We start from the raw sequence: 25,471 nt of genomic DNA, 5'->3' as shown, positions 1-25,471 counted from the left end.
ACACACACACACACACCCACACACACACACATCGAAACATCAACCCGCGTATACACAGAAACGGATTCAGCCGAGCCGGCTCTAAACCCCAAGTTGGAAGTCTGCGTGTAGGGACATGTTCTGGTCTCTAATGGCCCAAACCGTTCGCTAAAGCGCGATGCACCCACAGTCCACTCATATGCAGTCCGAAAATGAACTGGGGCTCTAGGTCGAAGAGGAGGCGGAGACGCCTGTAATAGTGCTGCAATCGTATGGTGGTCTGGCAGAGGCGGGGAAGTGGCTGATGGATTTCGGGGGAGAGGCTGAAACGATCAAGTGGCTGTAAACCGGTGGTATATATAATGCGGGTTGGCTTATGATTTTTTTGCCTTTTTCTTCCTCCCTGGAAGAATATTTCCAGATGTAAGGGCACGGATGGTGTGCCGTAGTGCTCCGATGGGGGACAAGTAAAAACCCCTTGGGGCACTTCTTCCAACAGTCCCAAGTAGGGGAGGAGGCTCAGAAGACGGTTGCACCAATATAACCACTTCGAGGTCGGTGTTCAACGCCGATCGGTCAGCTGAGTATTGCGTCTCAAAGCTGACCGCCTATGTCGCAGTCATCTCGAAAGCGCTGCTGTTCCATGTCGCGTATAACAATATGTCACTCGGGTTTCTTTGTCGGGATAATTACCAGGCTATCCCACTCCTCATGCAGAAGATGATGGTGAAGCAACAAAGTTCGGATGTGTAGGTAATGTAACGGACTCTGCCCTTTCTTCAGCCATGCTGATCTGTTGTAGACAGCATCATCGAAGCAGTAAATGCTTGATACAGACACTGGTGCCTTGAAATCAAACCAGAGTCTTCATCGATCATTCCACGACACCTGTCAAGATTATCCTCCAGAACTCGAGGTTGCTATGCCATGACCGGCCATATGCTGAAAGTCGGTCGCGATTTTCTGTTGGAGTGGCAGGATCGTCAAAACGTCCGATGTCGAAGGGCTGCGACTGGGTGTCGATTGCGGAAACACAGAGCTTTGGCTTTGGTGCGCCATATCCGTAAGGGAGAGAGTGATCTCATTCCAGAGCTCCGCCAAAGGGTCTGCGAATATGTAGTCCCACCACAAATACGTGGCCATGAGACTGGTGTAAGCATCCCAGCTAATAATATACGGCCATCGGACAATGTATTCCTGCATTTTCTGAACAAAATATCGCCGATGTGGTGTGTTTAGCGCAGCAAGACTTCCAAGTGTCGATGCCCACAGTACCAAACAGGTGTATCCCTCTGTTCCGATGCGTTGGTCAATATAAGCAGTTTCTTCCGCCCGGAATATTTCAAAGTTATCGATAGCAAGACGAAGCTCTCCAGCCAGCCGAGGTTTGACTCCGGTCGTGGGTGGCAGTGGAAACAGGACCAAGTCGCTGTAGATGAGACCAGACACGCGGCAAAGATTCCACAAGTAGTCAGTCTGTTGTGGATCGAGAGTTATCCTGGGCCGGAGACTCAACAGCTTGTGGTGAGTCGCATTCGCCGCATTGACGATATCCGTCAGATCCGGGGCGTTTGGGCGGCGCTCTCGGTAGTGATCAAGAGCAACCGTGATTTCACCTGCTGTCCTCAGGGCATTTGCCAGATCCATATCGATCTGGTCTAATTGCGTAAAGCCGGTGCCGATCACCATTGACATCATCGCAGCTTTGTGGTCAGGTTGATACTTGGCGCCCATGAGGATGGAGGGTGTGGGAAACATCCACGGAAAAGAAGGCGGCATACCGAGCTTCGTGCTGACCATCAGGTCGGCGCTGGCATCAACATTAGCAAGAATCGAACACGAAACGGACGTGTATTTGAACAGACAATTGAAGAAGTTGTACAAGTCCATACTGTTGCATTGCTTGTATCCCGCCACGTTTGATGACCAGTTCCATAAGTGCTTGGATCATAGAAGGTATAACGGTAAGTCTGGCATAGAGATGGAGATTTTGAGCAGTGGCCAAGGGTGACAGCCGATATGTTGCTGGAAATTGGGCCGGGTTGGGGTCGGTCAGGTTTCCCACCATGATCATGGCCATGATCAATGAATCGGAGGCCGGGCCCTTGAGGTTCTGGAGCTCTTTTGTCACCAGAGCTAACCCTCGAGCTTGGTGTTTTAGTCGGAGAACCTCGACGTTGTGAGGGAAAGGCTCGTTATCGGCGCCCGCGCGCACGAGATTTGCCGCAGAAGCCACTTGCAGGTGGAACATCAATGGCCATTCTTGTCCAATACGTCTCCAGGATATTTTGACCGCCGACACATCACTGGCCGAGGCGTTGGTTATTATTTTTGGATGTATACATTCGTAGGCTTTTTGGGCCTTTTGTCAGTCGTGGTGAAGAATCAACTGGCTAGAGTTCAACTCACCATAATCAAGGATTGACTGCAGATACCGCGGTAATGCCGTATGAGGGTTCGATTCAAATGGGTCGACCTTGTCTTGCGAAAGATACGAGAGCGGATTGATCTTGAAATCGGTTATCTGGACCTTGTCTTGCTTGGACTTTGAAGTGGTATTCTCATGAGTCCCTGAGCTCTCAACGATCCATTTGACCACGGTATGTCCGCGCTTTGCTTTTCTCCTCGAATGTGTCACTCGGGCGGCGTGAGCACGTGCTCGAGACTTTTCCAACGACTTCTGGCCCGCAGCCTTCGAAGGATCTTGAAACGCCACGAAGTGAAAGGTATCCTTGTCCTTTTTCTGGTCAGTCATCTCGATGGCTTTAGCAAACGCAGCAGTTTGATGATCCTTTCCGAAATAGTCAAAGAATAAGAATAGGTTGTCGAGTTACGGTAGGTTGAGGCGGTTGCTATATCTGGAACACCATATAGGGCCTAGGCAAGGCACGTGTCGCTAGCGTGGGTGGCTGTCTAGCCGTGGACTGGCTCTTCCAACATTATCTGCCATTGATAAACCCGGTTCTGCTGAGGACTGCGGGAGATTTTGAAGCGACAGAGGAAGGATTGGAAATAGGAATACAGTATCTGCTAGAGCGAGCTAGAAGACAGCTGAGCATTGGCTAGGCCGAAGCTCCTGCAGAGAAACGTGGGTTGTACTCCACGCATTCTGGGGTCGCTGTAACCCCAGTGTGCACCCACAGACCGTTATGCTGGATGCTGTTTATAAACAGAACATGGTATGAGGAGGAAGGGAATGGCGACAAGGGTCGATATGAAAGAATGAAGCCCAGAATGGTCCACACTCAGGCCGTATGAACGAATTGTTCAGTGCTTTATGAACAAGGATACGCAAGCCGCAGCCCACCCCAAGCTTAACAAATCCATTATCTAAGACGTGGAAAGTTAGTGGGTCAGAACATCTTGATGCTAAGGTCGGAGGTGTATATCTTGACTGGATTAATCATATTAATGATTGTGGTACAACCGAAGAATAAAGCCAATGGACAAGGCACAATTCTAGGAAGTGAGAATAGAGTGTAAGTCCAACAAACTGAATCCAACATCAAGATGGCTTGCACAATAGTAGTAGGGAAGGACACAGCGTGTGCCTCTCTGCGAGCCGTAGCCACAGCTTCTACCACCAGACTTCATTTGGCATAACGACCACAGCCACGGGGTACAATATGGTATTTCCCCGACCACGAAACAAGATATATATTGCTTTGCCTCGGAACTGAAGGTCGAGCGGTGATACATACCTTTTCTGGGATGAGGCCCGTTGGGAGCTAGTCTAGGGAATGTGATGGGCCAGGGTCGACCCTTTTAGCATGGCACCAGTTAGAGTGTGCTGTACCGAGGCTTGACGGAGGATTCACAAGAGCGTTTGCTAATCTCCAGTCGCGGCAAGAAAGTGAACAGAGCAGGATTGGACCTGACGAGACATGGGACGAGGATGCGAAGGAATCAAAACCAGAGAAGCAGGATCGAATGAAGGCGGAAAGTGAAATCTCGCTCTTATATGACATGGCTGTACACTAACCTATATTGTAGTAGTGCATTCTCTGTATTGACGTCCCTCGGAATCTGATTGGCCGACGCCTCGCCTCGTCTCATTTCATTCCTGCTCCGCCATTCGATGTTTTCGCGAACGCGTCTCCCTCAACTTCAGGAAACGCTTCGCATCTGGAGCAATTTATTTACAGTTATTTGTCCTTGTACTTATTGCTCCGGTTGGTCAGGACACCGTCGTCCATCACACTCTCTGCGTCCGGCTGATTTACTCCATGCGGAAATGGCTGGCCGATCCAGGCTCCCAACCTTGGTCAATCTGTCCAAACGTGGCAGGCCGAATTCCTTATTTCTACTCGGTCCTTGTTCTTCAAGATTACATTTCCTTCCTCGGTCGTTCGCCCGCAGCTTAAGCATTGAGTACCTGCATTAGCTTCATGCTCGATGCGCAAGCTTTGTGGGGAAGATGCTGAGTCTACGAGTGGTAACAGTGACCTGCATTGCCGTCCCAAAGGCGAAATGTTTCTGGGTATCCGATACTTTAGATGAAGCATCAGCCGCCGGCCTCTTCTCAGTTCAACGGTCATGTCTCTCAGCAACGTGAGGCTTTACTTTCCCGGTCATATTTCGTTTCTTTCATTGCTTTAGCCTTTCATATCGTTGCTTGTCTCGTCGAGGGCTTTCATTCTTCCACTGCTGTGGCTCCTTGGATTCATTCTCTGTGCAGGATCTTTGCCAGACCAAGCCTCCCCTCCTCTGACCACGCCCTTGCTGTTCCAAAACTCTCATTCTTTTGCGCAATATGTCTTTTGCTTCGTTTTGCGCGCCATTGCTTCTGTTTCTGGCCCTGGTAAACGCTGCACCTTTTACACTTCAGAAGAGAGGTATTTGTTGCCACCCGACCGAAAGAGATCCGCACTGATATGTCGCTCCAGCGGTTTCCCAGGATTTGTTGAACCAATTGGCCTTCTTCGAACAATACTCAGCAGCTGCATACTGTCCGGACAATAACGTGCCCTCCTCCTCCGCCAATATTACATGCGAGGCTGGGAACTGTCCTCTTGTTCAAACAGCTGGAGCAGAGTCACTACTAGAGTTCCAAAAGTAGGCCGACATTCAGTCCCCTCCATCTTGTCCTACAGCGGTCGTTAAGCACTACTGACATTATGCTCATAGTGAAGGGCTTGCGGACTCGACTGGATTCGTTGCCGTCGACCACACCAACCAAATGATAGTCATGTCCTTCCGAGGCACCACGTCATTCTCAAACATTCTCGCGGATATCAATTTGGTGATGGTCCCGTGGGACGTTTGTACTTTGTGTACCGCCCATTCTGGCTTCCTCGATTCCTGGAAGGCTGTCAAGCCACAGATTGAGGGAGTTCTCGCCAGCGCCAAAGTGACTTATCCCTCGTATAAGATTGTTGCCACGGGTCACAGCCTGGGCGGTGCAGTGGCGACGCTGGCCGCTGCTGAGCTGCGAGAGTCTGGCAACGACATTGCCTTGGTACGTCGGTAGCCCACCCATGTCCACAATTCCATTTTGTTACTAACTTTGGAACTTGAACAGTACACATACGGTTCTCCGATGGTAGGGAATTACTTTCTCGCGACATTCATCACGGACCAGTCCGGGGGCAACTATCGCGTGACCCATGCCCAGGATATCGTCCCCAAGCTGCCAGGCTACCCGATCTTCGCTCACGTGTCGCCCGAATACTGGATCACGTCGCCCACCAACGTGGCGGTGACGGTCAATGACATCCAACAGAGCTCCGGCGTGATTGATTTGGACGGCAACCAGGGCGAACTGGACAGCAGCATTGACGATCACGGGTGGTATTTTAACAGTATTGCAGCTTGTTCGCCGGGACTGGGATCGGAGCTGGCCAGGTGATTGGTTGATTAGAGCACTGGACTTGTGATGTTGATTTGTACTTGATGCTTCACCAGGGCGTCAGGTGGATTTCTTTCTCATCCAGACCTATCCGCTCCAGACAAGGAAGCAGCATCAGCGGCTGTGGATTAATACGGTCAAAAAACATGGCCACAAAGTTGGAAGTTGGACAAAAGCGACAGCTTGAGAAATGAGACGATATACGATATAATCAGAATATACCCGAACCACTTTTCCCATTGATCCCCACCTCCCCTCCTCCCAATAGCAAGGTATGCAGGCGTGCGTGGAGATGAGAAAATCAAGACTTTTAACTCCAAGCACAGAAAACCACCATCCGCAAAAATAGTGATCAGCTCAACAGCCAGCATGAAGGGATTATTCAGGAATACTAATTATGTCTTTGGATATATGGGTATTTTGGATTCAAGGCCCATAATTCGGTATTGGCTCCGGGTTCTGTTTCTTTCCTGCAGAAACCAAAACCTGCAGTCCAAGTCAAAGACGGGAGGCCAATTACGCAATCCCGGCGGTGTCTTCCATCATCCTTGCAAAACCCTCGTGCCCCTCGTAGCTTGTTGCTTGGTTTCCTTGACTTGGCTTGCATGTACTGAGGTACGTACCGAGTACTTGGTTCGGGAACTTGGGACCTTGGGAGCAATCGGTAAAGTGTGGGGTTGATGCCGGTCGGTCGGTTTTTGTTCTCCTCGCTCGCCTCGTCTCATCGTCTCCTCGTCTGTCCCCGCCGGAAGCTCCCCGCCGGAAGCTCCCCTCTCCCCCTCTGTATACTTCTTATCTCGGATCCGAGGGAGGAGGGAGACGATGAGGAGGAGGAGAAGGACGGGTGAACGGGGAATGATTGCCAATTGTTGGAGCCCTGCTGGGCGTAAAAGCGTAAAGTTCGACAGGGAGGGGGGATCTGAGATGGGGATTAGAAACCCACAGCTACCCCGCCTCGTGTTGCCCGGTGCAGAAAGGGTGATCTATCCGGGTCGACGTCAAGAGTGATGAGTGTATGTATGTGGGAGCGTGGGAGAGTGGGAGAGTGGATATGTGTTGTGTATTGCGTCTAGTCCAGTCTCACTCCTGTCTGTACAGCTGTCCTACGTACATTCACTTCCCCCAAGGTTGCCATCAATACTATCAACCCGCACCGCACAGCAACAAGAAGTGCCCTAGCTCGAAGTCATGGCGTCGTCCAATGTTGCGGCTCAGCTCACGCAGGCTCAAGTGCCAGCATTCAAGTGTCCGCCGGGCACAAAGATGCACTTCTTGGAACTCGGCGTCCTCCAGGCTGATGAAGGATGGTAAGCCTACACAGCCCGATCTTGTGGACGATTCTTACCTGACACATTTTGCGACAGGCTGCTTCGTGGTGGAAACACCAGTACCACAAGCAATAAGAACCCCGAGAACAAGCGTCGCGACTTGATTGTTCTGGCGGCTTTGATCGAATACCCTGGTGTCGGGTTGATTCTCTTTGAGACGGGGTGTGCAGAGGACCTCCAAATCGTATGTATCCCGTTGAAAGCTCTTGTGCTTGATGTGTTTGGGGTATGATGGACGAAACTCACAATCACCCTGGTCGATCTCAGGCATGGCCGGCTCCCCTGACCGATGTTTTCCCCCGGACTGTGTATGAAGAGAAGCACAAGCTCCCTGCGGCCATCAAGGCCACCGGCAACGACATCAAAGACGTGAAAGCCGTTGTGATCGGCCACCTCCACCTGGATCACGCCGGCGGGCTCGAGCACTTTTTGGACACAGATGTCCCCATCTATGTGCACGAAGAAGAGTTCAAGCACGCCTGTTGGGCTGTCGCCACGGGCGCCGACTTGGGTGTCTATCTTCCCGGATATATGAGCCTCGACCGTCTGAAGTGGAACACCTTCACAGAGGACCATCTGGATTTGTACCAGGGCATCACACTCCACCATTCCCCGGGTCATACACCAGGTCTTTGCGTGATGCAGGTCAATCTTGAGCAGAGCGGGACGTGGATTTGGACAACCGATCAGTTCCATATTGCAGAAAACTATGAGCTCAGTCATCCGCACGGCTGGCTGGCCCGGGATCACAACGCCTGGATCAAGAGCTTGAAGATGATCCAGCGGTTGCAGAGACTCTTCAATGCGAAGTTGGTCTTTGGCCATGATACGGATGTTGCAAAGAAGTATATGGGCCAGTCATACGAATGACCTCCATCGATGGGCTGGTTCAAGTTAGCAGCAAATGACCTCGATCGACTCCGCCCGTGTTGTAAAGTGCGAGGACAAGTGACTCCAATGAGACAGGGATGGTGTAGCATCAACATCGGATGTTCGTGAGCTGTAATTCTCTATGAATGGTGGATGAATGGACTTGAATTTGTCCCCTGACCCAAGACAGCTTTTGTCAGATTATCCCCAATTGCTGAGAAGTTCTTGGTGACAGTCTTGTGCTGTAGATTCATCCCTTTCTTGCAGTACCGTGCAGGTCCAGGATATCTGACAGCGGGTGTTGGTGTTTCTGCTGCCCTGCTGTCCTGCTTGAGCTCCAATTGCTACCATCAGCATCTTCTAGGCCCGTAGAGGATGAAACGCCCAGCATTTGATTGCAACGTCGCACGAGGAGGTTGGCAGTTGTCCTTGCAGGGGAAATGGAAAATAATGGGGACCGTCACATGATGTGCATGCGGTGCGGACTTTTGGGATCTTGCGATTCATGCCGATCAAGTTCCTCTGCCACATTTCCCTCGCAAACTCAACATCTCGTTCCAAAGCGGCTGCAGAGGGGCAGCCTTCGGGCGTCGAGGGCCATGAACAATGTCGGAACGGTAGCTCTGCGAATAGCCAGGACTGGCACACAATCCTCTCCTTCTCATACTCTCTTCACGCCCATTTCGCGCACATGGCTCCTCAGGTCCTTTTCCTGTCACTGCCAGGAGTCTCTTGTAATCCAGCGATCGCGCAGTGTTCTACCTCAAGCTCCTCTGCGGAAATTCCAGTCCCGTACCTTCTCGCAGTCTACGACACGCAGCTTCCGCCGGTCTCCCATTGTTCAGAAATTGAAACCCTACGGAGCCGATAACAAACCCGAGAAAGGCCTGAAATTTCAGGATGCCGACCTCAGCAGAGAGCAGATAGTATCTATCTTCGGACGCCATGCACCTCCTACTCGGTTTGCGAATCGATTGCTCCGAGTCCTCCATGGCCGCCGCCATGATGGAACGCTGGACCTCCCACTTCCCAAAGACGTCGAGTCGGAGTTGGCGAAATTTCCTCACGCCTTTGAGGACGGTTTACGTTATCTGAGGCAAGCATATCCGATTGATGAAGATGAGGCGATTCTATACCGCATTGAACGAGAAGAGGACGAACGCGAAAAGGACCATCCCTCGGTACTGATGCAGAAGGGACAAGACATCGGTCTCTACAGAGCACATAAAGCACCAGAAGAAACATACTATGGCCCTCAAAGTGGACACTATCAGGCCGAGCTGAGCGAAAGAGAGAGTGACCCGTATGGAAAGAGTGAACTGGACAGGATCCGCGCAGAAAATGAAGCCAGGCGCGAGAAAGAAGAGGCAGAATTACAGGCACAAATCGACAAGGAAATGGAGAAAGCTCAAAAGGTCCACGATGAGCGGTCTAGAGCCCTTGCCCAACGACCCGAACAAGGACTCGAAACAGCCAAAGAGCTGAGACCGCCCAACAGCTTTGAGAGATGGGTGCTCAGGGCCCGCAACCGAGCCCAGTCTAAGCTGACACTCGAATCGCCAGAGATCGCTCAGATGGGCATACTCCGACGCCTCTTTCCTTCACTCCTCCTGGTGGCCTTGTTATGTGGTGGTTCCTACATGTTCGCCCAAGCCTGGACTCGACCAAAGCAGTCCGACCGACTCTTTCCGGGTGTGTCGCTTTCAGTCGCCACCATTGGCACCCTGATTGCCATGAACGCGGCTGTTTGGCTGGCTTGGAAGTTCCCGCCTTGCTGGTCCCTGCTGAACAAATACTTTTTATTTGTGCCCGCTTACCCTTATGCACTCAGCATGCTTGGGAACCTGTTTAGTCACCAAACGTTGTGGCACTTGACCATGAACATGGGGGCGTTGGCCATCTTTGGTCTTCCTCTTCACGAAGAGGTTGGTCGCGGAAACTTTCTGTCTATTTACTTCACTTCAGGGTTGATTGGAGGGTTTGTGAGTTTTGCCCGCCATCTTGCCCAGCGCAACTTGGCCACTTCTGTTCTTGGGGCGAGTGGCTGTGTCTACGGCATTATATCAGCATATCTTGCCCTTCATTCCCGGTAAGGAAAAGTCCTGCGCTTTTTGAGATCCAGGCTTCGCTGACAGGACTCTCACAGTGACCACTTCTCTCTCATATTCATTCCCCACGAGTGGACGGATAAACTATCTTTCAACGGCCAGACAGTCTTGGTCCTCCTTACCGCAAGTCAAGTTTTTGGAGCCTTGGGCCGTCTGGGCAGATACGATTACGTCGACCATTTAGGAGGAATGGCGGTGGGTTATGTCTACGCTCGATGGCTACAAAGCAATGGACATCGGCGAAAGGAAGATACGACTAGATTGGGTTCGTGGTGGACGAACCTAGTGGGGAAAAAGCCATGAGTATATGTGTGATCTGGCGAAGAAGTTCGACCATCTTTGAGAAGAGAGCCAAAGTCACCGACGGGTGTATCATTCATTCCAGCGAAGGACGCCGAATGTGAAAGGGAGAGATTGAGCACTTCCCCAGGATCCAGAGGTCTTTACCCGGACGAACGATGATGAAACTGGCCTGGGTCTACTCGGAAATATTGGGTCACACGCAGACTTCCCACAAGAACTAGCATCCTGCGCGCCTGTACAGCTCATGGAGAAGTGTTGCTGCAATGTGCTAATCAGCTGCTCAACTCCTGCAGAATACCCACCACCCAAGTTGTGAGAGAACGATTCCACTCATGTACAAGATGTCACTACTAGATACCAACCAAGGGGGCCTGGAACGGAAGCAACTCCTTGCCTAAGGCTTTCTTCTGATTACTATAAATGATCACTGTCAGTCTCGAGCATTCTGTGTGACAGATACACTCGGTAGTCGTAAACATATCCCATTGTCGCCAGTATTTTCCTATGAGTCTTGAAGCCGATAGCGGAGTCTCTAAGGACGTTGAGCATCTCCGCCCCGCCGACGTCACAGTCTCCGATTTGTCAGTCAAGGACATTTGGGCGCAATTTCTCGCCCATTATCGTCAAAACTCCATTTTTGCTCCAAACACCATCTCCAAAGCCCATTATTATTCGCACTTCTCACTTTTTTCTTCCCTCTTGGTAATCCGTGGGCTGCGTCTGGCCCTTGGCGCCCTCGAAGCACCCGGTCCACCAAAAAGATTCAGGCGCCGTCTGTCACGGCAGTCAGTGAGTCAGTCAGTCAAGCCAGGCAGGGCTCGGACTCACACCACCCTCCCTTCTTTTCTTGTCCTACATACCACCGCATAATAAATCTCCTTTTGCTCCTCCAATGGCGGTCAGCTCTCCCTCGCAACCGACACCTACCTTGTCCCTTTTGAAAACCCTCCACCCCCCCGGGTCGGGGGCGAGCCGGGCATGGCAATCGAGCCCGCATCCAGATCCGTCCACACCGCTGCTTGCGACCGGGTCCGCAGATAAATCCGTCAATGTCTGGTCGCTGCGGGATTTCGCCTTGGTCTCGACCATCAGTGGGGGCCACAAGAGGAGCGTGAGGACGGTGGCGTGGAAGGACTTTGGGGGCAGCACCAAGGTCAGGACGAAAACGGAGAGGAGGAAACCCGTCGTGTTGGGCACCGGCAGCTTCGACGCCAACGTCGGCATCTGGGTGTGGAACGATGAGCGCAGGTGGGCGGCTTTTCGGGACGCAGGCGATCACCAACAGAATGGGGACGAGCAAACACTGCAGCAGAATGAGAGGGGAATATCCTCCGACACAGATGAAGTCGACATGACCCACGACCACGCTGGCGACGAAGATGAAGAGTGGCATTTTTCCACGCTGCTCACCGGTCCCGATTCCGAGATCAAGTCCATCGAGTTCTCGCCTCCCCACTACCCGGCCAGTCTGTTGGCAACCAGCTCAAGAGACAAGAGTGTTTGGATCTGGGAAGAAGTGGAGCCCGAAGAGTGGGAAACCATTGCAGTCTTGAGTGAGCATACGGGCGACGTCAAATGCGTCGGTTGGTGTCAAGGAGCAAGAAGAGGGAACGGCCGCAGATCAAAGCGAAGAAAACTCGCAGGTGCGGGAGACCGGGACGGGGATGTCGATATGGGAGACACAATCCCGCGATCAAACGGCGTTGTTCCGGGAACGACGAGAACGCAACAAGATATGGATGTCGATGAAGAAGACGAGGTCGACATTCTTGGCTCTCGCCCTATCCTAGCGAGTGGCTCATACGACGACACCATCCGCCTCTGGCGGGACGTGGAGGAAGAAGGCGACTGGATTTGCGTCGGTGTTATCGACAAGCACAAGGGGACGGTGTGGGACCTCAAGTGGGAAAAACACATCAACTACTCTCTCCTGGACCTGTCGCAGTGTCTCCACGAACATGACCGAGAAGTCGCCACACGGGAATTCGAAGCGGACTGGATGCCTCGCATCGTCTCGTGCTCCGACGACCTTAGCGTGCGTGTGTGGAGACGAGAACTCAGTGAGGCCGAGAAGGAGAAACGGAGAGCCCAGTCGCAAACCCAGTCTGCACCCACAGGCTTTGCGTCATCGCGCATCCCCAGCGTGATCCGCCCGATGAGTGCGATGGAGAAATGGGTCGAGGACGCCACCTTGCCCGCTGTGCATGTCCGGAGTGTGTACGCGGTGGACTGGTCGAAAAGGACGGGAATGGTAGTGAGCTGCGGCGGAGACGGCACGATCGCCGTGTACAGGGAGGTACCTACCACTGCGGCAGCCTCGACAACCGAGAACAACAATACTGCTGTCGCTGGTGGAGACGTGGGAGACGACGTCGTGATGAACGGCATCACATCACAAGCCAGTCACGCAGAGAACACCGCACAGACGGAGGCGCCGTATAAATTGCACGCCTCGAAGTGGGAGATCGTGGCCGTCTTGGAAGCCGCGCACGACGAGTTCGAGATCAACCACGTGTGCTGGGCCGAGCGGCGGGACAAAGACCGACGGTTCGACGGGGAGGAGATGATCGTCTCGACCGGCGATGAGGGCGACGTCCGGATATGGACCTTGCCTGAAGACCTCCTGTCTGCGTCAGGTTCGGTGTCTGAGTCTGACTGAGCTGTCTCGCCTCTTGAGCTACCAACTGAGCAGGGTGTGCTTGTGTGTATCTGCGTGCCGTGGATATGAGATATGAAATATGGGACACGAGAAGATGTCATCTGTCATGTCATATAACCACACAGGCTACATAGACACATAGACACATAGACAACATCTCCCATGAGACAGAGAGAGAGGGAGCTTGGAAATATCTCATGCCGTTGCCACGGGTGTGTATTTTGTCATGCATGTGTCTCCATGGCTAAGATGAGGTACAGAGATCAGAACGGCCGGCGATTTTGGCTTCATGCTATTTGTATATACATATATACCTACCTCTATATACATGTACATACATACATATGTACATAGCTCGTAAACTCATGCTCTCATGCTCTGATATCACATCCTACACCTCTACACGTCGCCCCTATACCTCCTCTGCCCTCCTCTTTCCTTGTATTGTTTACTACCGTTGCCATGAGCGAAGTGAGATATACCCTTCCCTTCCCTCCCCCTCCGCAAACTACTCGACGACCTATTTCCCCCGGTCCTATATTGTCCCAGACGGGGACCATGAGCAGGGCAGGGTTTGTCAGACGCGATCAGACGCAGGGTGTAGAGTCCTCGAGAGGACGCGGACAGATAGGAGGATAGGTGGATGGTAGATAATAGTACAGATTCGGGGTCGTATATGTATACAGGACAGTACAGATATATTGATTGTAGCAGTTCGCCTCCATCTGTTTCCACGCAGGGGACTTGGGTGTCTGAATCTGAGAACAAACCATCGCAAAGACTTGAGATAGACACAGACTCTGCGGTGCGTGATCCTTTCGACGCCAGCCTTGTCGTGTGAAGGCTTCGCAAGGCTGACTGGGCCCACTTCCCCCCCCGAGGTCAGGTTCGATTAAATGCAGACATATTAGTTTTAAACCCGCAATTTCTGTCACACCAAGACCCCCTACCACAACTAGGGCGAGCCGATCCGATTCCCATTCCGATCCCGACGACTAAATCCAGGTCCTGTCAGGTCGAACTGGCACCGGGCCAGCAGGCATCAGGACCTCGATTCGATCCTCCCTTCGAGCAATACCTAATCTAGGTCCTGTCAGGTCAAACTAACACCGGGTTAGCAGGCAGCAGGTCCTCGATTCGAACCTCCCTCCCTCCGATTCAACCCGTATAAATTTGTAGTATAACCGGTCGAGAAAAACCAACCCGAAAGGGCGAGTTTCTCTTATCACGAACCAGCAGGTTGAGCTGTTTCGTGATAAGTTTTTGCACTTTTTGTCACCTGGCATCAACTTATTTTTGTCCAGCCTGGAATGTGTGTTAGGGTTGTGGGAGGACACACTTGGCGAAGGTGTGGCATTAAGCTGATCGCCGCCAAGGTTGGGAGTGAGGCAGAGGCACCTAGTATCTAGTTGTTTCCCTTGTCATGTGCCAAATTCGATCATGGTTCAGTCTGCTTCCAGATAGGCGTCCTTCTTCTGTTGCTTCGCGGCTTTACGGGCTTGATTCATGCTGCCTCCCAAGAACTCCAGTTCCCGAGTCCTCGCAGCCAATGCGTCTTCGGTCACGTCGTCCAACACGAATTTGCCCATGTGCCCACTTCTCCATTTCTGCACAAACTGAAGAGCTGAAGACTCAAAGTCCGGCATCCCTCCCTTCTTCAGGCGACCCTGTTTCCGCGCAAGTCCCTCCAGCACAGCAAAAATATCGTTTGTCGGTTCGGAAAACATATTGTACAAAGTTGGATCTTGAAGGTTGAGGTGGTACAAAAGGTAATCGGCGATGGTCGTTGGTGGGATAATGGTGTCTTTGACATTTCCGCAAAGAGCGAGCTTCAGCATACTCTCGGCGTCAGGGACGTAGGGGACGAAGACACCTGGAGTGTCTAGCACATATACCGCTTCTCGACCATCTTCTGCGTCTATTATTTTGACGTCGCTGCCAATTTTCCTAGTCACTCCGGGTTGGTCTCCGGTTCTTGCAGCCTTCTTTTTGCCCAAGCTGACATTTCGCAACGCATTGAGGAGAGATGACTTGCCGACATTGGGCATGCCCACAACCATAAGACGGGTGCCGAAGAGGGAGGTCGAGGCATTGGCATGCGCCCGAGCAAACTCGAGGACTCGGTTGATGGCAACGCGGGATTTAACATCGGCAAAGAACGAGGTGGATGGAGCATCCCATTTCTTGATTATCTTTTCCCTCTGGTGAATGTCAGAGGACCACGCACAAGATTGTCCCTGGGGCAGCGCATACCTGCTTGTCCTCGTTTGTGAAATTACTCCCCAGATCTTGCTTGGTGTAAACTATCAGTCGTGGCCGTTCGCCGAGGTTGGCCTCGAACAGCGGGTTACGAGATACAAGAGGTGTACGGTAGTCTCGGCACTCAATGACAAGATCGATCTGCGAGATCATGGATTTCATCTTCGACAAGCCGGCCGCATGGTGGCCCAGGTAGTAGGATCTAGGTATCGACCCAAGGTGCGGGTACATTCGGCGAGGGACGAATGCGCCCATGGTGGAGGTCTGTGTTTTGGGGTTGAGGGTATGGGATTGCCGCCATTGCCCTCATCTTACCGGCTCTACGTGGTATTGGAGCATGCTGGAGGACGTTGAAGTGAGGAAAGACTTGGTGGCAGCAAATGAAAAGTGCGCATGGAGTTGGAAAAGCCGCTTACGGTGAATCATTTCGTGGAAAACTGCACTTCTTCCTTCTCCTTCATCAGGCTTCGACCCACTTCATCTTCTGCTTGTCAAACACACGCACCCATTCTTTGAGGCTGCGCCGCGGAATTACATGGACGCCACGGCCGACACTACAGGGCCTAACGATCGCGTCGCCTCTTCTGCAAAATCTGCTTATGCAGAGGGAATGGAGCGAATTTCTGTTACCGGAGGACCGTCTATCGACAACTATTTCGGTCGAGGCGATGTAGACGAGATATGGTCCCAATCCAGCGCGTCAGTGCGGGCTCTGGGACCTAATCAGGTGCGTTGATTGCTGCCTCATCGTCTGAATTGAGCATCAGGGCTGAAGGCCCCTTCCCTGGCGACTCGGCACTCACTTACAGCATGCCTCGACTCAAGCTTGGCCTCAATCAACCACCTCGCTTAATGACGGTTCTTACGGTGTGATTGTGGAAGAGGGGATGAATTACACATCTTCCCGGCATAAAATTGCACTGCATGATTCGCTTTGGACTCTCTGCCCCCTTCATCACAACAAGAGTGTACCACACAGGCTTTGGACGCGACGCCTGTCCTGTACGACAATTCTCTTTTCAGTCTAACAGAATCTTTTGCAGCCTCAGTTACCGCCCATATCGAGCTATTACACTGTCATCAGCTGTCGCGCCGTCCGACTGTGGTTTACCGTGGATAGGCGAACCAGCTTCTTCTGCTTGCCCATCCCTGCTGCCGTGAAATTGAGCCGACGAGGCGTCAACATGTCGAGGACAGCACTTGCCAGCTTTGAATCGCCAAACTTTTCCAGCCTGCATGTTTCGCCGCCTTCTCATCTCTGTTGAAGCGCCAGGTGCTCCGTCCAGCTTTGAATGCTCAGTGGCACTGTCAAACGCACAAGCGTCGTTGCACCAAGACTTTCACTGTGATAAATGCCATCCAATATCCGCACTAAGCAAAAACTTCCTTGCCGCTTGCAGAGTTGCGTTTCAAGGCACCATGTTTGGGCAAACTCCCTCCCTTCAAGGTCCGACGATCATACTGTCGGTTTGCTCGGCAAAGTATAGGGATCCTGTTGAACCGCGCTTCGCGACCGACTATTCACGGAAAAGCTCTTGGAGATTGCTCCGTGTACCGAACATGACGCACTGCAGGCAATGCGATGCGATGGAACAACAGCGCCAGCGGTGTGAGGGAGATAGGACTGGATCAAGAGAGCTATGACGCGCAAATCTAGACTGCTGTCCGCATGAGAGTGAGTTTAGCAAGCATTTTACTTGTTGTTCTTCGCCCATTTTCGAGACTCCGAGTCTCCTCGAGGGTCCCCATGTCAAGATGTGCGTGAATACAGGCTGGTATCGGAGATTCTAATTGATATTGCCGTTGCTATGATCGACTTCTGAGGCGTCGTACCATGAACATGCAACGCGAGCCTCGCTATTGGAATTTTTCAGCGTATTCCGAGTCACACGATCATTTACGCTGTGACGACGGACTACTGTGGTTACTTGTCACACTGGAAGGTAACAAGAGCGTATGTCACTTCATATCAGAATCCAGATGGTCCTGAATTCCTTCCCATGTAAGTCACGAGTGGCGACCGGTACAAAGGGGTTGGAGGTTGAACTCTCTGGGCGGATAGGTCTACAAGGAAGCACGGTCGATCAACTCGGCGTCACGCGCATGATAGGCCGATGGATATGTCCCTTGGGTCGGGAGTTGAGACTGAAGACAGCCCTGCGTTTTAAGACCGGGTAGACGCCTTGCGAGGCTAAAATTCAGATTATTCCAGGAGAAGATGACGGCAACCACCAGCAAGAACGGCCGAACCAGATGGCTGGGTACAAAGCGAAGAAAGTTGTCCTACACCTGGGTTGAGCCAGCAAGTTTGAGCGCCGGCTCCAAGCGAGGATGCGCAGTCGTCGCTGGGGAACGAAGTCTGTGTCTCAACAAACCGCGTCCCTTTGTCCATGTCATTGGGTCTTCTCGGGATCCTCTCCTCATCATAATGTGGCCTCGTAACAGAAGGACCTCGCACGATCAGCAGGCCGGAAGAAAATTGGCAAGCACCCGAGGAGTTGTGACCACGTGTGGACAGATCTGGGTGGTCGCGCGGCTATTAGGAGGATTGTTCCACAGGTCATTGTGCTACAGCATGGCCGTTTCGATCATTGCTTCGAGAACTCGACCAGCCTGATGCTAGAGGCGAAGCAAGCCGACGTCGCACAAGGGGATCAGATACAAGAGTGGTTGGCTGTTGTCGTCCCCCCTGGACAGATATGTGTTGCACCCTGGACCTCAACTGGCTCGCACGGTGAGCGCTGCTGTCGCGACCATTTTGTCTTCTCTTATCCAGCGAGGTTGTCCCTGGCTCCCGGCTCCCAGGACTATCAGGGCACAGAGAGCTTCAGAGGTTGAGGCCGGGAAAGATTTGCCCGAAAGAGGAACAATCGAAGGAAGGCGAAAGTGGGGATCGCGGGGTCAGGCATCCACCAATCATACCCGGCAGGTGGGTCACCTTCCTTATCGCCGTATCAATATCAAGCTAAACCTCTTTTGGCAAGGCTGTCCGTGCAGCCAACCGCTGGCCTTTGCATTCCGACGACCAGCCGTGCCAGCATCGTCTCTCGCTGAATCCCTCGATGGCCAGTCAAGTCGCCTCTGGATCTGGCTTCCTTCTGCCGATCCGTCTTATTCGACTTTCGGGCTCCCGGCATCAATCGAGGCAGAGCTTGTTGCTTGATAACCTGCCACGAACCACTGCAATCACCCTGGCCGGGCATAGGCCCCCCCCCCCGGTACCTGTCAAGCCATTCTACCTTGTTGAGATGTCTGGGCTGATAATAGCTCTATACACCTTTCCGATGAGCAGTGGAGTCCCCAATTGGCCACTGCCCGTCGCGATCCCTGCTTGCTCTACACCCTTTTGAGCTCACTTCTCCCTGCAGCAGACAACATCATCAAATCCCCATTTCTAATTCCCCTCCCATTTCACATCCTTTGCTGCAAGCTCAATCTTTCGTACCTTTTGGCCTGACCTTCCTACGCCTTTGTTCTACGGTTGGGTCGTGTCTTACCGCTATCCTGAGTGTTGCTTAGCCTCGGTGGTGTGACTTGACCCATTATCTTTGGTTTTGCTGGCATTTTGTCCTGTTCGGGAGATCCTCGAGATTCGCGGTCGATATTTATACCAGCGCCATTTCATTGTTCCTGGCATTGATTGTCGACAAGCGGCACTTGGCTTCTGTGCGCTTCCCGTGACCTACGCCACTTGGGCTATTGTTGGTGATTGTGACTTGCACCCTCTCCGAGACTTTGAGACTATTTCACACCCAGCCTTTGTCTGTCAAGGCTCGATCTTTTGACTCAGCCCGGTTGTACATATATTCCACCCCTCCGTTCGGCCTTGCATTTTCCTTTACCAGCTCACCAGCCATGGCGTCATTCAAGGACGAGCGAACCCTGCTCTACCTGGGTCTCGCTGTGTGCCTCGGTGTCATTACCTATCTGAGTCTGAGTCAACGTCAGAAAGAAGTCGTCTTCAGAAGGCTGAGGTTACGGGGTCGTCGTATCTCCAGTGCAGACACGCCGCCTCGTTCCCTCTCGCCGGAGAAGAAGGTGCCCAACAACTCACCACCCAAGGCTTCCGAGTATGTCAACACATTCCCGCCCCTGACCAGAGAGAACATTCCGGCAGCCGCTGCCTCGCTCCCCGAAGACCGCCGCGTGGCCCTGCTCAACTCGACATTCGACGAGAAGAACTGGATGAAAGCCGTTCTGGGATTCGACGAGGATTTTCGCAAGGCCGATGCAGACAAATACGTCTTCACTGGCTACAAGATTGAAGAGATTCGGGCTCTGGGAGATTTCCCCGACTATGCTGCCCTCAGTGGCGTCCCGCTTCCAAAGCCATACCGTGAACACGACATCAACAAAGCCCTCCCACGACCCTACCGACCCTTCAGATGGGCATATCATCAAACCATGTGTCAGTACCTTTGTCCTTAGTGGTTGTACTTCTAACTAACAGCCCGCTGCACAGCCCTCACCAAGCTAGAGCCCGACTGGTGGTTAGAACTGGAAAACACGTACGTGGCACGCATCGCCCAGCGCAAGAAGCTCTACGCCGAACACGGCGAGGCTGTGCTCCAGTGGCTGCCTGGGTCGGAACTGGCGTGCAAAGAACTCATGGAGATGGCGCTCCAGTTCCTCTGCGCTCGCTACCCGCAGTACTTCCGCCTGCACTCTGACAAGAAGACGTTCGAGAACAAGATCCTGGGCACGACACAGGACGTGTCGGCCAAGCACCCTCTGCTGGTCCTGTTGGACAACGTCCCCGAAGACTTTGCCATCACGCTGCGAAACCCGGAGACCGGGTATTACCACTTCCGGGCGGGGATGATCTGCTCGGCGCTGGGCTGGAACGTCGGGACCAAGATCGGGATGCAGTTGGCCCAGATCCACGCCCCGATTCCGGACTACAAGGAGAAGATGCAATTCAGCATGGATCGGTAAGGCTGCCACCCTCCTGGTCACTATAACGAGCTACCAAAAGTGCGACATCTAACTCCTGTCCCCCATAGATTCTTCACCAAGATGCCCTCGCCCAGACCCATCCAGCGTGGCTCGTGGGGTCTCGAAGTCGACCAGCCGCTGTACATGCCGCCCGGCGACCCGCACGAAAAGTACCGCGACTTCCAGTCTCCGGACCTAGACCTATCGCGGATCCACCTGCGGGTCGACTGGCAGACGCTGCGCCGCCTGCCCCTGTCGGGCGGGATCGTGTTCAACTTCAAAGCGCTGTTTACTCCGGTGACCGAGTTCCGCGACGAGCCGTACATCCCCAGCCTGGTGCTCAAGGTTTTGCGGGACGGCAAGGAGAACCTGATGAAGTACAAGAACACGTGGCACGTCGAGCACGTCGTGGTCCCCGCGCTGGAGGAGTACGAGCGCGAGCAGATCCAGCGGGGTCTCGTGGAGAAGGACTGGCAGCACCACACGTTGGACGAGAGTCCGTGGTTTCCCGGCTGGAAGGACAAGTGGGTCAGACAGCAGGGGTTTGGGGATGTCGAGGTGTCGAACTAGGCAGACGAGCCAGACAGACAGACAGACAGACAAGACTGGCACGGCCGCTGCAAACCGCGAGGGGGTGGTTTTTCGAGTGAAAACTATGTACAAAGGAGAGGTGTGCGTTGTTTATGGAGATTAGAAAAGAGTACTCACCACCACCACCACCAGCAAAATGACAAAAGGAGAAGAAAGAGGAGAGAAAAGGATGAAGAAGAGATATATAGCAATGGCCAGAAGGAATGCCAGCCAGGAATGCACAACGCCCCAAGTGCCTAGTTACCATTCCCCCACCGTGATCCAATCTGAAGGTACTCGACTGGCTTACTGGGTATATTCTACCATTTCACGACGCCGCTCCACCTCCACCAAAGAAGATACAAAACAAACCACATACAAATTAAAAAAAAAAAAAAAAGTTTAAGCTGGAACTAACTCGTCAATCCAAGGAATGACAAGAGACTTAAGGGAGGGCTTTTTTTTTGGGCATTCATCACCGATCATTTTTTCCTCAATTTCTCTCACCTCAGCCGGTAGCATGGCATAGCATAGCATAACCAAAGACATACATATATATATATAATCCGCATTGCGATGCGAACAGAGGTTCTCTTCCTATTTCTTTCTGTGCACGCCTTGATCATTGAGTACATACTCGATCCGCAGAGGAAAGATTATCCGCCACCTAGCCCAGCGATGGCAAGCTACAAGTCCCTAAATTAAAACATACACATAATAATAACGAATTTCGAAATCCGCAGCGATGTGGATGGACGGACGGACGGCTCTCCCCTCCGGACCCTATCGCCAGACATCTACTTCGCCATGCCATCAGGCACTCTGATCTGATCTGATCTGCAAGGCAAAAATGCTCGAGCCTTGATTCCAGGCGGTAGTGACGGGGCCCTGTGGTCCCAAGGACGGAAGTGACAAAAGAGCGACGATCGAAAAAAACGTCAGCGATTTTCCTCCCAATTGATTGGTGCCGTCGATATCACAGCGAGAGGAGAAATTGAGCATGTGATAATATTTTCTTTGCGGGTGGACATGTACAGTACATCGCAGCAAGTAGAGCACAAGTAACTCGGTACAGGAGGAGAGATATTGGTCTTTGTCTTATCTTGTCGTCCTGTTCTTCTTCTTCTTCTTCTCGATCACTACGTTCTCCGCGACACACACCACACCACACATATACACAGAGGTATAAATCAAAAGACCTTTGCTCTTGCTCCTGCCGCTTGCTACAATCCCAGTCTCGGCCGGTTTGGACCCTTTCTCAATTCTCGCTATTCCAGTCATATTTTGACCAGCAGCGACAAGCAAACGCACCCACTTCGACTTTATATTACTATACTACAAATCAGGCAGGGTCACCGATCCACCCCTTTGCACCCAAGCGATAAAGCGCACACCCAAGAGACAAGACAATGGCCATCCCCAACGCGCAAGCTCAAGCTCAAGAAAGCATGCTCGACCTACCGGGATCCATCGGGGTCACGGTTGACGATGTGATTTTCGCGAGCGAAGAGGATTCGGCGCCTGACTACAAAAACACGTCAAAGACCACCGGTGCGGGAATCCTCCTCGTGGCCAAGATATGCGACGCCCTGTCAAAATGGGGTGGCTATGGTGACGACGATGTCCGTGGCGTCGGTGACCTGGTGGCTAAAAACTTGATCACCGGCAACTCATCGCACGTCGAGATACAGTCGGGGACAGCAAAGGACATCCCCCAAAAGACGGTCGCCTCGATGCTCAAAGCGCTCCTGGACCCTACCGTCTCGCGTTCACGAAACGTGCACGTAAACTCCAATGAGCCCGTCTTGCTCGTCAATTTCGACCACCCTCCCCTGCCGAAAGACACAGACCGGGTCAACGATGTAATTGATGCAACTGTCCAGGAGCTGCAACATCAGTGGAACATTTGGCCCGTACGTGTGTACGGCTATGCCAGCCCGTTGACACCCCGGACGCAAACGGCATCCGATGCTCCTTTTAGCCAGAAAGACATGCAAAGCGCCGGCTTGTCCATAACATTGCTCAATGTTGTAAATACAAACATCGGCGGCCCGAGCATGCCCCAACTACTCGACGCGCCATGTGATGCTCCTGAATGGAAGAGGTATGTGAGGCGGGAGATATGGAGGGAACAACACCTCGTGAGTCGTGAAGTGGGCAAGGAAATTTGGGATCCGCAGGGTGACTCGCCTGCGCACGACGACAACGCATCCGAGCAATCCTTCGAAAGCGGCAGTGACGCCGAGGACGATAAATCTGTCGGCTCTGATGCTGCCAACTTGGCGACTGAGAGCAACCCGGAACCGGCTGAGGCACCGCAGTGGGATAATGAAGCAGTTGAGGAGCACGAAGATGTAGCTCCTGAGGTCACTGCTCATGGCGAAACTCAACCGCTTGCCCAACCAGAGGAGGATTTGGTCGAAATGCGCATCGACGAGGATGACGGTCAGGATGCGGGTCAAGCCCCGATCCAAGAGGAACCGTTTTCGAGGGAATTAGAGGCGCCTGAGAGACAAGTCAGACATCCAACATGGGAACGCCATGATGACAGCACCTCTCTGATCGATCTCATCAGATCCCAGGCGTCGCTGATTGCGCCTTTCGGGACGGAAGATGCAGGACAGGGCGTCGGTGACAACGAGGGCATCGAATCGCCATCCGCGGGCGAGGACGAGTATATCGTCGTTTGAGGTTCTAGTCAGCAATCTCAGGCTTGATGGCCCGTGTAGCCCGTGTAGTGTGTACTTGTTGCTTCAATCACTGATCGAACGACCCCGACTGCTGCTCCTGCTTCGACTCCTGCTTCTTGACCTGGGACTCTGCCCATTCTCGGACGCCGTCCCATTCCCCGCAGCACGTTCCATGTCGCTGTCCCCATCTCGTCTCTCGCCATTTTCCTCCTCCTCTTCTTCCTCCATAGCATCCAGCTCCGCCTGCAGCGGACTCACCCTCTCGTCCAACTGCTCCAGATCCTCCAACAACTGCCTGGCCGGCAACTTCCACAGACTCGTCCCGCAGACTCGGTCCTTTGTGAGCAGATTGTCCACAAACTCGTCCATGTGGATCAACACATAAGACTCCTTCCTCCGCTGCCTCAGTTTTCTCGAGTCCTCCAGATACGGCTCCAGGGTTTTGTACACGTCGGCCGGCTCAAAGGTCAACCGGACGTAGAACGCCGCCAGCGCCCTCAGGTACTTCCACTCCTCGCCTCCGTTTTGCAGATATTCGAGCACGATCTCCCGGTCGGGCACGAGGGTCAGGAGCTTGAATGCGAGGCAGATGAAAGGCGTAGGTTTCATGGCTACCCCATAGGTGCCGCCGATGTAGGAGAGTTCGACGGCTCGGTCGCACAGAGTCGCGGCGTTGAGTCCGAAACATTGTTCTTTCCAGTAGAGCGAATCGGTGATGCGGTCGCGCATGGCCGTTTCTAGGAGGAGGGCAGGATTCTGGCCGCGCACCAGAGGACCGCTGTAGCCGCGGTTATCGAGCGTGTTGGAGGCATCGGCACGGTGCGTCATGGTAGCCGTCTAGGAGTGAGAGAAGAGTCTATCGCTTGCCAGACAAACCAGACCTCGTGGAAGAGTCGTGTGGCTACAAGTAGATACAGCCAAAAAAGTTCGGGGATTTGCAAAGCCGCATCAACGTCCCCGGGCCAGTAATCCGCTTTTGGATTAGCGTGATGCCGCGCTGTGCCCCTCAGCGATGCACTCTGCACGACTCTGGCTGTCTGGAAGAGGATGCGCTTTCAGGTATAGATAGAGACGAGGAAAACGGAGAAACCAACAGGTATCGTTGAGAATTAAGTTTTTCTACATTGCCCTCTGATCTGCCGTCAATTACGCCTTTTGCTATCATCTCGTTACCCAAAATCCCCACCAAGCAGACAAATCAGTCTCGTATAGACCACGCCTCATACTCTTTCAACACTTGCTCTGACAAGAGTCCGTCGTCCTGCTCCGTATCCGAATCCGTCAGGCTCTCTGTAGTCGACACGCGAGTAATGTTGTATGACGATCTCGAGGCAACGGGTTGGATGGTTGGTGACAGTGGCAAAGAAGCGGCCGCCTCGCTCGCAGCTTCACGACGTCTTGCCAGCTCCTGCACTCGCTTCTGAAGTCTCGACGCTGGAGGTCTGTCAGTCCAACCCGGAATCGAGAGCAAAGATTGCGAGGGTATTGCTTACCATTTCTCTCATTCTCCACAATGAACTTGCGAGGGAAGCCGCTGATCGGATAATCACATGTGTGGACTTTGTTTGGCTTCGAGTTGGGTTGTCTCAGCCGGAGAAGGATGTATACCGATTCTTCACGGTCTCGGAGCTCGATCTCCGCATGGTAAGTCCCTTTAAACACTTTGCGAGTGTACATGTCGTCAAGGAACTTTTTGTCGAGGTCGAAGATCTGTACATTATCAGCTTCCCGTCATTGCGGAAGATAGACCCTCCAAGCCGGAGAAAGCAACTGCGTACCGTGAATTCTTCCGACGAGGTTAAACGCCTCTTCGCAATAAAGCTGGGAACAAAGTTCCCGATGATGTGGTTTTGCAGAAATTCAGCCAGAGTTTTGATGCTCTGGTCCTGGTGAGCGAGCTTGCAGCGAATATGACCTTTGGA

The 25,471-nt window shown here is 52.7% G+C and overlaps 10 protein-coding genes across 10 annotated transcripts; 6 read left to right on the top strand and 4 right to left on the bottom strand.

Moving 5' to 3' along the window:
- Positions 1–876: 876 nt before the first annotated feature.
- Z517_05105 (uncharacterized protein) lies at positions 877–2,734 on the bottom strand (the record flags this gene model as incomplete). Its single annotated transcript, XM_013430432.1, has 3 exons — positions 877–1,789; positions 1,845–2,331; positions 2,389–2,734. The coding sequence occupies 3 exons, from the start codon at positions 2,732–2,734 to the stop codon at positions 877–879; spliced, it is 1,746 nt and encodes a 581-aa protein (XP_013285886.1).
- A 1,998-nt stretch (positions 2,735–4,732) lies between these two features.
- Positions 4,733–5,827, top strand: Z517_05104 (uncharacterized protein; the record flags this gene model as incomplete). Its single annotated transcript, XM_013430431.1, has 4 exons — positions 4,733–4,814; positions 4,866–5,034; positions 5,107–5,437; positions 5,501–5,827. The coding sequence occupies 4 exons, from the start codon at positions 4,733–4,735 to the stop codon at positions 5,825–5,827; spliced, it is 909 nt and encodes a 302-aa protein (XP_013285885.1).
- Positions 5,828–7,015: 1,188 nt separating this feature from the next.
- Z517_05103 (uncharacterized protein) lies at positions 7,016–8,025 on the top strand (the record flags this gene model as incomplete). Its single annotated transcript, XM_013430430.1, has 3 exons — positions 7,016–7,134; positions 7,192–7,339; positions 7,423–8,025. 3 exons carry the CDS (start codon positions 7,016–7,018, stop codon positions 8,023–8,025), a joined length of 870 nt encoding a protein of 289 aa, XP_013285884.1.
- Positions 8,026–8,624: 599 nt separating this feature from the next.
- Z517_05102 (uncharacterized protein) lies at positions 8,625–10,436 on the top strand (the record flags this gene model as incomplete). The annotated part of the gene is made up of 2 exons (XM_013430429.1): positions 8,625–10,114; positions 10,172–10,436. 2 exons carry the CDS (start codon positions 8,625–8,627, stop codon positions 10,434–10,436), a joined length of 1,755 nt encoding a protein of 584 aa, XP_013285883.1.
- Positions 10,437–11,328: 892 nt separating this feature from the next.
- Z517_05101 (uncharacterized protein) lies at positions 11,329–13,095 on the top strand (the record flags this gene model as incomplete). Its single annotated transcript, XM_013430428.1, has 1 exon — positions 11,329–13,095. The coding sequence occupies one exon, from the start codon at positions 11,329–11,331 to the stop codon at positions 13,093–13,095; it is 1,767 nt and encodes a 588-aa protein (XP_013285882.1).
- Positions 13,096–14,540: 1,445 nt separating this feature from the next.
- On the bottom strand, positions 14,541–15,609 carry Z517_05100 (uncharacterized protein; the record flags this gene model as incomplete). The annotated part of the gene is made up of 2 exons (XM_013430427.1): positions 14,541–15,296; positions 15,349–15,609. The coding sequence occupies 2 exons, from the start codon at positions 15,607–15,609 to the stop codon at positions 14,541–14,543; spliced, it is 1,017 nt and encodes a 338-aa protein (XP_013285881.1).
- A 3,600-nt stretch (positions 15,610–19,209) lies between these two features.
- On the top strand, positions 19,210–20,859 carry Z517_05099 (uncharacterized protein; the record flags this gene model as incomplete). The annotated part of the gene is made up of 3 exons (XM_013430426.1): positions 19,210–19,762; positions 19,817–20,285; positions 20,358–20,859. The coding sequence occupies 3 exons, from the start codon at positions 19,210–19,212 to the stop codon at positions 20,857–20,859; spliced, it is 1,524 nt and encodes a 507-aa protein (XP_013285880.1).
- A 1,409-nt stretch (positions 20,860–22,268) lies between these two features.
- Z517_05098 (uncharacterized protein) lies at positions 22,269–23,549 on the top strand (the record flags this gene model as incomplete). The annotated part of the gene is made up of 1 exon (XM_013430425.1): positions 22,269–23,549. The coding sequence occupies one exon, from the start codon at positions 22,269–22,271 to the stop codon at positions 23,547–23,549; it is 1,281 nt and encodes a 426-aa protein (XP_013285879.1).
- A 63-nt stretch (positions 23,550–23,612) lies between these two features.
- On the bottom strand, positions 23,613–24,377 carry Z517_05097 (uncharacterized protein; the record flags this gene model as incomplete). Its single annotated transcript, XM_013430424.1, has 1 exon — positions 23,613–24,377. One exon carries the CDS (start codon positions 24,375–24,377, stop codon positions 23,613–23,615), a length of 765 nt encoding a protein of 254 aa, XP_013285878.1.
- A 370-nt stretch (positions 24,378–24,747) lies between these two features.
- Positions 24,748–25,226, bottom strand: Z517_05096 (uncharacterized protein; the record flags this gene model as incomplete). The annotated part of the gene is made up of 2 exons (XM_013430423.1): positions 24,748–24,983; positions 25,043–25,226. 2 exons carry the CDS (start codon positions 25,224–25,226, stop codon positions 24,748–24,750), a joined length of 420 nt encoding a protein of 139 aa, XP_013285877.1.
- Positions 25,227–25,471: the final 245 nt, after the last annotated feature.

The sequence above is a fragment of the Fonsecaea pedrosoi genome, assembly GCF_000835455.1.
Source record: "Fonsecaea pedrosoi CBS 271.37 unplaced genomic scaffold supercont1.3, whole genome shotgun sequence".
In the NCBI taxonomy this organism is placed as follows: Eukaryota; Fungi; Ascomycota; class Eurotiomycetes; order Chaetothyriales; family Herpotrichiellaceae; genus Fonsecaea; species Fonsecaea pedrosoi.
The sequence above is the reverse complement of the archived record's forward strand: the minus strand, read 5'-3'. Positions and strand labels throughout refer to the sequence as shown.